General features: G+C 44.0%; 1 protein-coding gene across 1 annotated transcript; it reads right to left on the reverse strand.

Moving 5' to 3' along the window:
* Window positions 1-4623: 4623 nt before the first annotated feature.
* LOC134483458 (disks large homolog 5-like) lies at window positions 4624-9212 on the reverse strand. Its single transcript, XM_063278722.1, has 5 exons — window positions 8943-9212; window positions 7750-7909; window positions 6422-6565; window positions 5621-5787; window positions 4624-4904 (listed from the first exon to the last, which is right to left on the reverse strand). The coding sequence occupies exons 1-5, from the start codon at window positions 9067-9069 to the stop codon at window positions 4840-4842; spliced, it is 663 nt and encodes a 220-aa protein (XP_063134792.1). The 5' UTR covers window positions 9070-9212; the 3' UTR covers window positions 4624-4839.
* Window positions 9213-10750: the final 1538 nt, after the last annotated feature.

Raw genomic sequence — 10750 nt, forward strand, 5'->3', positions numbered from 1 at the left:
CATTTTTTTTTAAAGAGAAGCCTTCATCTAAGACGGTCCTGATGCAGGTGTAAGAGCAGAGACACCCTGACATAGTGACAAGTTAGCAGGCCCAAGGCCGCTTGCCTTAATGGCAACAGAGATTCCTGGGTAAAGGCACAATCTGAAATCACTGTCCCCAGGACATTTCTTACCTCAGTTTTTCCCCATTACACGGTGTGTCTGCTTGGCCATGTCTGTCCAGGAAGCCAGTCCCTGTAGTCTCTGATACAGACAGAATCCTAAAGGTGAGAATGTTTTCCCTCTGTTGGCTCCCAGTCACTTCTACAGAAGTAAGTTCAAATCACCCGTGGGTATATGTGTCTCTCTCCCATAATGTGTGAGACTTGAAATGTCATCCATTTGAGTTGACAAAAACCAACTCTCACTTCAGATTTACAGCTGACCAACACTTAGTTTCAGGAGAATGAAGAAGCTGGCCAGGCCTGCAGAGTCAGATCCCCTCCCTGCCTGGGACAATCCCACCCACAGTAGACTTCAGCTTCACCTAGCAGCTGTTATCAGAAAATCTGACCTTAAGGTTCTGAAGTCCACACATGCACAAACCCTAAGGTTGTTAGATGGTGGATATGGGGTTTTTCTCCAATTTAAAATCATTCAGGCCTCTTTTCTCCCCTGGGATGCACTTTGTTCTCTCAGGTCTGTTCTTCTCAGAAGTCAACTCTCAGAAGGGGCACTTTGCTCTAACTCCTCCATGGGACCCACCCAGCATTGTGACTGGAGGATCCTAAGGAGTTGTAGCTCTGAGCTGGGAGGGGGAGCTCTCACCCTGACATGGAGAAGCCTGTTTTCACAGCTGATCTGGATCTGAGGAAAAGGTGCTTTTAAAGAAGCCTGTGAAAGTGTCTCCTGCAGGAGAGCCCACCCTGCAGGTAAAGTCACACAAGACAGGGAAAAGTGGCTTCCCAACTTTCCCAGGGCTCTCAAACCAGGGAGGGTAACTGATTTCAGAGAGTTTGAGAAAGGCCTCCATCTCCCTGAAAGACTTCCCTCAATCATAAGTCCCACCACTATCCCAGGCTCAGCAAAGCCCTCCAACTACCAGTTCCTGGCAAATGAAACCCAGTGTGGAGAATTGAGGATAACACTTCTAGGAAAAGGGAGACACAAGCCTCTGGGGGTCCTGACCTGGGGTCTGTCCCTCAGGCTCTCCTCACTTCCCCTAGGTGCCTAGGGCAGGGGCAGGGTCAGGAGTAGGGGGAGGGGCAAGTTCATGGTCAGGGGCAGGGTCAGGGGCAAGCAGTGACCTCCAGCCACAAGATAGGCTTTGGGTGCATGGAACAGGCAGCAGCAGAGCTCGCCCTGCCCTCCTTCTCTCTGGAGTGGGAAAGCATGGAGACCTGAGTGGTAGGGAAGAGTTGGGGAACTCACAGCTGCTTTTCCTCTGGCTGCAACTGCAAGTGGAGGGCGAAAGAAGCCAGAGAGTCTCAGGGGATCCCCCCATTTCCTGATTTCATTGTCCTTGTGGATGTCCAGGATGAAGGCTGTGCTTGGCTGGGCCAGAAGCCCCGCAGACAGGTAGAAGATGCACAACTGGCCTGTGACCTCCCTGGGCACACACTGGGACCCAGCTCAAGTGGCCACAGACACTCACCAGGCACCCTGCCCCAGCCCTAAGCCTGTACACACCAAGGCCACAGCACCTCTCCTAGTCTCTCCCACCATGAGCACTCACCCTGGCACCCTGGCTGGCTTACACTCTCTGTAGGGAGCTCCTTGTCTGGTTTAGACACCAGGTTGATTATGGCCTCAGAGAAGGAGTTTGACATTGTTCCTTCTCTTTCAATATAGTGGAATAATTGAAGCACTACTGTTATTAGGTCTTCATTAAAAGTCTGATAGGATTCTGCATTAAAGCCATATGGCCTGAGATTTCGCTTTTTAATTTTTGGAGGGGCAAACTATACTGACTGTATCTATTTTCTTCTGAGAATTATCCATGTACCTTCCCAGATCTGTGTTTATGTTGGTAATTGTTATCTGTCTAGAAAATACCAATATCAAATAGATTTTCAGTTTTCTGGAGTAAAGGCCTCTGAGGTAAGACCTAATGGTTGTTGAATTTGTTCATTGTCTATTGTTAGATCCCCCTTTCATTTCTAATTGTGTCAATTTAGGTATTGTCTCTGGTGTGCAGTTTGTTTGAGGAAGGGGTTGCCTCTCTGGTTGATCTTCTCAACAAAAATACAAAAAAAGAAACAAAAAAAATAAAACAAACAAAAAACCCAACACACAGTACTTGATTCTCTTGACTCTTTGTATTTTTCACTTTATTTGTAATTGACTGATTTGATTTGAGCCCTGAATTAATTTCCTGCCATCAAATCATACCTGACTTTCTATGGGATGAGGTTTGGCCTCATCTTGTTAACAGCAACATGTAACTTCTGAGCTGTTTCTGCTCTCTGTAGTGGTAATGATGTCAAATCTTACTGAAAACCATGCATAGCCTGGTTTAGGCTGTATTAAAGTAGCCCACCAATTCAGTGTTCCCTGCAAGGTGCCATGGGACAGCAGTAGCATGAGTCTGCATGCACCTCGACAGTTTTCATTAGGGACTACACACACACACACACACACACACACACACACACACACACACACACTTTACTGACATGGTGCACATTCTTTGCACACACAGAAGAAAGTGAGAAGTAATGAAAACACACCAATAATGGAATTGATGGAGGGAGCTGTGGGAAAGCTGGGGCTTAGAGTTATTTAAAGGCCCTGTGCAGGCTCTCCTTTTGTTGGAGGAGAAACTTCAAGTGCAATGTGGTTCTTTATTTTCTTTCTCTAAAGCACAGAGGGCTAGGGAGGAACACAGGGCTTTGAGCATGTTCGAGAAGTACAGTCACACTGAATTAAGTCCTAGGACAGGAACCTATTAATCTTCTACAGAATTCCAGAGCAGCCTGGATGAAGACTCTCAGCTGAAAAGGTGGACATCTCAAGACAGGCACTGGACAATGGCTGACAGACTTGACTGAAGAGTGGTAATGTTTTGCTATCTCACAGGAAAAGAAGGCCCCTCCCACTACACTGTACTGTAAGGACAGTTTATTCAGGTTAAGATGACATGAACTATTGTCTCATGTCACAGATGTCAGCACAAAGTATCCAAGGTATTGTATGCCAATGGTAGCATTAACAGAACAAAGCACACAGTGTCATGAAGACATAAATCATGAGTTTGTGTACCAAGACCCAGGCCTCTTCCAGGGTCTTAGATAGTAATGGAGAACCTCAAATACGGTAGTAATGTGATAGTGTGGTGTGAATCTAGTTACAACTAGCTTCTATTGTGACACAGATGACTCTTTTTGTGTCATGGTCAGCTTATAATGAATGACTAGACCCAAGCATGAGAATAACCAAATACTACATTTCTTCTCTAGCTGCTGAGCTTTTAAAAGCCCTGGGGTGACAGCAAGCTTTTGTGGACATTCTGGATTGGTCCTTGTGTACTTTAACTCTCTGAGTCACCTCCACTCTCAGTAAGTTAGTTCAATTCCATATTGGAAATCAATCACCTGGAAAAAATACATTCCCAATACGATCCCAGATTGGCCATGGAAAAAGGGTAGCTTGAACTGTCCCACCTAGGTTCTGGGCTTGCACAGGCCTCCTCTCCAAAAGAAACCTGTGTTCATAGCTGCAGGCTACATTAACTATGGATGCTCTGGAGGATCCTCCCTAAATGGCTCAGATTAAAATAATTTTCTTGTTAACAATCAAAAAACTGATTATGCCAAGCTGGCCTACATGAAGCTAGTTTCAGTTCTGTATTTTATCAGATGTGCAGAATACATGTGGTCATCATAGATAACAAGTGAAAGATCTGCTCTAATAAGGAAACTAAGTGATGCTGGAGGATGATCCTGACCCACACTGAGCAGTGGGGACACCAGAGCCCTGTAGGGATGCCTGACAACCTAACACGTTGAGCATGCACAGCTCAGTAAGTTCCCTGTGAACACACATCTCCTGAGATCTCTCTATTTAATTGGAGGTGATCCTGTCCACCTAATACAGCACCTCATGTGGAATAACAAAAGCCACCTGCAGGAGCTGTGGTGATGACTCACAGGGTAAAGCAACTGCTGCTCTCTCAGAGGAACCACATGGACCCTAACAATTGGGTAAAGTGTGTCAGTGATTACATCACAATGTGTGTGTCCAAGACACAGCCACATTCTCCACACAAAAGACACTATCACACTGGGTATCCCTTGGTGACTTTGAATTCTCTTATTAGCTCAGGCTCCATGGAACATGCAGAGATCCATCTGTAGCTGTCAGTTCTAGGTCCACAGGAAGGGACAGAACCCTTGAGTAAGAATGATGGTCTTAAGAGTCAAGAGATAGAATTCAATTTTTATTCATAACAAATACATTTTTACAACAAAACAGGATTAAAATGAATAAAAATATTTAAAAATGTTTGAAAGTAAAAATAGTAACAAGAACATATAAATATGAAACAACAAAAAGAAAACTTCAATTAAAATCATAACAAAAATATTTCTAAAAGCATATTCTTAAGGAACATTTAGAAGCACAGATGTATTGCTGTTTCTCCTCTAGCACACATAATGAAAGGCGGTCCCCCAAGTTGTTTCTCAAGTGCTGTTTTCTGAAGAAGAAAGTGAGTAAGACCTCAATCAGTCAGGCTGGCTTAGTGTTATATAAATTTAGTGTCTCTAAGAAATGACAAATTAACTCTGAGGAAGAATACTCATCCAAAAAATGTTGTTACCGTTCAGGATGTTTGTCATCAGGGACTCCTGAGAAAGCAACTTATTCTTCAGGAAGCTCTCTTACTGGGGTGTCTCCAATTCCAGCTCTCTTGCACTTTCTGAGACCTGGGAGAGGAAGGCAGTTTTTCAGACACTGATTTGGTGGTGAAACGCAAGCCAGCTGTCAGAATGCTGCCTTCTACCACCTCAGTTCTATTGGACAATTAACATGGACCTTTTAACTGATATCATTGTTGCAAACTCTGTGGGCACGGCAAAATCTCCAGCAAGCCTCACAGTAATGTGGGCTGACAATATGGGACCCAGACTTATACCAGTGCAAACCAAGAACAGGGCAATGGAAGGGACCTCATTGGGTTGCAGGAAGAAAGGAGATGTCCATATGGCACCAAGGTTAAAGCCAATGACAAGTACTAATTTGACATTTGCACTTAGTTCTTATCCCAGAAAGGTGCTTCCTACACAAGAAGTCACATGACCACTTGTCATTTGTCAAGAACCAAGAACTTGTTCAAAACTCTACATAGCATCCAATCTATCACGTGCATGTGCAATAATGTGATATGTTATTGATCTGTCACCATTTCTATAATGCAGCTTCAAAAAGAGCAGCAAAATATACTTGCAAAATAATTCAGATTCTGAAAAGTGGTTGGCTTCCCAGAATACTTGTGCATAGGCAGAGCAATGAACAATTCCATACATGAGGTGGTTGGCTGGTTGTGAGTGTAAATTAGTAAGGTGGTAGGAAAAAGCACAGATGTATCAAATTGGCAAATTTTATCAGATATTGTTAAGTTAACACAGCTACTCGTCCCTACCAGATGATGCTGGGTCTGGACGTTGCTGGTCTTTATCTTTCTTGCTGAAGTCAACCAAATATTTCTGGTTCAGTGCACACTCAAGATGTCTCTCCTTGCTCTCCTGCTTCAGTGGGACCAACTTCTTCCTACATGTGTTTTCCATCAGGAGCTGGCTGAGCAGGTTTCTGGAAATACAGTCTGCATAGTAAGATCATGCTGCCCCTTTCTCCCATTCCTACTCCCAAGTCCCACTAAGTCTACCAGGTCCCAGGTACCCATGAAGACTTAATAAAATACATCTTGATACATATAATGCTCCTGCACAAAACACAAAGAGTTAATTCGGGGAAGAATAAATTGTTTGTTTGGCCGGAGCACCAATTAGTGTCCACATCTCTCAAAAAGAACATGGATCTTCATCTATCCATGAAAGCCCAATGCATGAGGGCAACATCAATTAGTAGTTGGCAAACACCCGCAAAAGAGGTCAGTAGAACCAAGGGAAGGTCATGCTAACCATGTGGTCCATGCACTGAGTTTTGTAAAACCTGGCATGACACGAGAGGTCCAGGTCAGCCTAATAATCTTCTGCTGACTTCAATCAGTGCTGTTCTATCTAGAGCCTTCTGCAGATGCCTAGACAATCCTGGGATGAGGAACAGTCTTTTATGGAACTGAAAACTGAGTCCTAATGACCCTGGCACACTGATGTGTAAACAGCACAAGAGATAGAATCATAGCTGAAGACCCTCCAATCCAGAACAAAGAAAGTCAGAAATGGCCATTTCACAGGTGATAGCCTTTCTGACCAGGACTTACCTAGAGAAGGTAATCTCCTTCTTCAGCTTATGGCTGTTCTCATGGATCACAGTGTTCTCCATCTCTAAGTTGTGCAGAATTGACATGACTGCCTCCTCCATTCTCTCCAAGCCTTCATAATATGGATTTGGCCTGAAGTGGGGCCTGGCCCCAAATAATAGAATACAATGAACATTGGCATTTAGGAATATATGAACTCAGGGTGGGTCCTGTACTACCCAAGTCCTGGAAGGACACCTTCTGAATTCTACATATTGGGATCTTCTTCAGCTTCAGAAACGTGTTTTTCTGCGTCCAGGACACCAGAATCTCAGCATCCAGATGGAGGCTTCCCTGGCTCCCTTTGTTCAATCAAGAGGAAATCTGCAGTCAAGCCAGTTGAGCTATCAAGAGCCTAGGCCACACCTCTCCATGCTCCCCCACCCAACACAGCCAGAAACCTGTGATTTCTTTTCTCCTGTCCCGATAACAGACCATATATCAACACAAAATTATAATCTGCACAAGGAATACAAATAAACAGACAATTGTGGCCACATAAGCAAAGAACTGTGCTGTTGACAGTGGGGCTCCCAGAACAAAGCATTCACTTCACCATGAATGTGTTACAGGTAAATACTCAGGCTAAGAAATAGACTCCTATATTCCAAGTGTGGAGTGAAATATAAACATATAACAGTTGTGCTTATGCATTTGGATGTATGCACACACAGACTCACAGACTGAGACACACCCACAAAAAAAGAGAAATGTAAACAGAGTTAGAGAAAGAGAAAAGCAAATATGGAAACAGAGAGCACTGTGAGAACCAGGAGAAATGCATGCACCATTGCTGTGTCCGAGGGGCTCCCACAGACACACAGACAATAACAAACAGGCCTGAGCCTGACAACTTCTATTCAAGCATTGAGATGAACAGTTTGGGACCAGGCCCCTCAGGCTGCTGCCTGGATCTTCCAGCACTCAGTCCCCTGCCTAGCACGTACAGAGACTCACCATAAACTCACTGCAATTACAATCTTGCAAAGCCACCTGATGTCAAGGGCTTTGCAAATGCACACTGGGAACTCATTCTCCCTGACTTTATCCCTGAATTCTTCTTTCAGACCACAAATTCTGCTTTTCAATAAATGGAAGCAGACGAGTCCACTGTCCATCTCTCTCCTCAGGAAGGGTCAGGTTCTGAATCTCCTCTATATGGGAGGTGAGGTTTAGCACAGGGTGGTTAGGGAGGCACAGCTTTCTAGAACCCAAAACCTTAATAGGATAAGATGAAGGTGACCTTGCAGACCCAGGAATGAAACAAGAGCATTTGGAGCGATTCATACATGTTCTTCATGGATCTCTCTGTCAGAAACCTCAGGCGATCTCTCAGGTCATTTCTCTCCTCGGTAATGAGCTGCAGCTCTTTAATCAGCCTCTCCTTTTCCTTCTTGGCCTGCTTCTCGCTTAGGGCTGTGCCAGGGGATGATGTTTCTCTCCCAGTGTCTGTAGGTAGAAGAACACAAGTGAACCTGCATGGGGAGAATTCATAGAGTGTACATAGACCTCAGTGAGGCCTAAACAGGAGAACAAGCCTGGAACCCAGTGTCACTGCTAGGCGATTGGTCTATGCTTAAGAGGCCTCCTCAGTGGATCTCAGTTCTCCCACTACTCTATAGAGACCAAGAGATGTAAGCAGCCAGGTGTGCCCTATGCCGGACATCACGTGCTTACATGTACCATGGAGATGGCTTCTCCAGGATTAACATCAACTGACCAGGGTACAGCTTGGTTTCAGGACCCTCACCCCTGTGGTTTCAGAACTCAGATGATAAATTCACCATTCACAAAACTTGAGTGATTGGAGACACTCAGATGTCCTACCCTGATACTCTAGGCCAACAACTTTGGATTTAAAACGCATTTCCAAGGAGGTCATGTTCAACAGACTTATCAATTCCCCTATATGAAATAACAAATGCCCCAGAAGTTCCAATAGGTTACAGGCTGAATCTTGGTCCACATGTTCCAAACAGTTTTGGTATTTTAGAAACATGTGTGTAACACACAACCTCTAATATATAAAGCTAATGATGACCCTGCCAGTTAGAAGAAATCAGAGAAGGTCTAAGAACATAAGGTTATTGCCTGGAGCACAATCTCTCCCTGTTCTTACTGTCAGGTGTCCACTGTATTTAAAGAAGCAATGATAGTGAAATACATTGCTGCCCTGTCTAAACTCAGAAAAGGTGGACCCTCCATGACTCCTGATCGTGTTATTATATCAATGTAACCTAACAAATGCACTGTAAAAGTAAAGGCCAGAAATTCACAGTATAATAGCATTGGCCTTACCATATACTCCCTGTGGGGTTGGGGAAACTAAAGTTCTGAAATCCTGACTTTCAGGAATTGTGATATTCATGTAAATTCAATTCCTTTTCAGATGCTCCAGTTGTTGTGGCCCATTGCTAGAAAGGTCAGCCTAAGCCTGCAGCCCCCCTGACAGGGAGCTCCAAATATATTGCCCAGAACTTACTAAACATTCCCCAGAATTGCTGTCTCTGTCCATCATTACTTTGCGACGAAAGGCCAGATTCCTTCACTCTAGTCTGTCCACAATCGACGTTCCCCCTCCCAAAACACTTGCTAAGAAGGGAAAACATGTCTTAGGTTGTAACCGCCAGACTCAGTCTGAGAGAAACTAGGGCACTGGTTGTCACTGATGTCTGGTGACATCACAGAGGATGCCAGAACTCTCTAGGAGACAATAGAATGTCCAACAAGGGACAGCTGATGTCATGGGGAGCAGACTTTGCCTCCCTGCTAATGTTCTCCCTGTACTGAGCATAAGCTGAGGTGCCCTTTCCAGGAGACTTTCCTGGGGCAGAGTCACTGAGAATCTCCTGCTTCCAAAGCCAAATTTTCTTCAAGGCTTGATTATAAAAAAAACCTTAGTAATTCCTATGCATCTAAATGAATGTTTCCTTCCATATCTTGCCCCAAAATGTCTCATCCTAACTCAAATTGTCCTCATTCACCAATGTTAGCCATTAAAACTTCCTGAGATTTCACACCAGCTTGAATATGCAGTCAAAAGTTCTCCTGTCTCATTATGTACAGGTGCTTTAAATCACATCAAGAAATAGTCTGCATGGTAGGTTACAACATGGGTGTGTGTTAGGGGAACACTCATGAAGTCATGTGCTTAGCAATCGACAATTGCCAGAATATTCCTTAGGAGAAAGAGTTGAAGTCTTTATGGTGCTAGGCAAAGTGTGGAGACCAGTTGGCAGAAGAAAGTGCAATATTGAAGCCACCAGTGAATGGAACCTCATGCTGGTGGTGGGGTTCTCCTCTCTGCACCAATGTCGCCAAAGGAGCACTGCTCACAGGCCTGAGTAAGATATACCATGAGCTTCTATCAGAAAAATAAAATAGTCAAGAGATATAGGGGGTGCACAGAAAGGTCTAAAATGAGGCTATAAACATCATTAAGTGGATAGAGCAAGGTCCCAGCACCTGTACACTGGGAAATGGCCACCCCACCAAACACAAAAGCATCTATCATAGTGAAAAATGAATACTTTACAGAATGCACACACTAACATTGATTGATCACATCCATAGTTCAAATTTTGGGGGTAAATTCATGGCCCTAACTATCTTTCTCTCAACTTATATACCAAAAAATAAGAGAGACAGAGAAAAGAAAAAGTCAAAACAAAATCCCAAGTTTCTCATATGAGGACTGCAGGAAGTGTTATATGGTAATCAGTTCTGATTAGACATTTTAGATAGAACAGTACATAGTGACCCTTGATGTGATGGGCCCTATATAAAGCTTTTTGCAATATTGGAATTTTAACAAACCTCATCCAGAACGTACAGAAGAGGGAAGGATGTGATCACCATGTCCTTGCTCTCTATCAGGTTATTTTTCTGTGTCCCCGATTGTCAGGCATAGAACAGCAACACTCTGAAATAGCTGGTAGACATGGGAAAACGTGGCTAAAACTATAGTTGTGGGTTGCACACCTCAACTGTCAAAGGCTAATGCTGTCCTCACAGTCCTTGGAAGCCACTCTTGTAAGCCTATCTATTGGAAAGTGGAAGGAGGTTTATCTGAGCTCAAAGTGAACCTGGCCAGCCAGGGAGAGGGCAACATGGGATACTTGAGACCATGTCTAAAACCAGCACAGAAACCCACCGGCATTCAAAGCATCATCCACCAATTCTCGATTATCTACCATTCTCTCCCTACCAGTCGTTCAGTTTGGAATGGTAGAAAAAAAAAACTGGGACTGATCTTTCCATTCTAAGGACCTTGATCTCTCTTTCCTTAGG

The sequence above is a fragment of the Rattus norvegicus genome, chromosome 19 (genome assembly GCF_036323735.1).
Source record: "Rattus norvegicus strain BN/NHsdMcwi chromosome 19, GRCr8, whole genome shotgun sequence".
Lineage (NCBI taxonomy): Eukaryota > Metazoa > Chordata > Mammalia > Rodentia > Muridae > Rattus > Rattus norvegicus.

Bases quoted from the DNA above. Each gene is read 5' to 3' on its own strand.
- LOC134483458 (XM_063278722.1), bottom strand. From the start codon at position 9,069: ATGTTTTCCCTTCTTAGCAAGTGTTTTGGGAGGGGGAACGTCGATTGT. The intron at 7,910-8,942 runs GTAAGTTCTGGG...TTCTACCTACAG, and splicing joins GCAATTCTGGGGAATGTTTA to ACACTGGGAGAGAAACATCA. The intron at 4,905-5,620 runs GTAGGGACGAGT...TTCCTCTCCCAG, and splicing joins TCCAGACCCAGCATCATCTG to GTCTCAGAAAGTGCAAGAGA.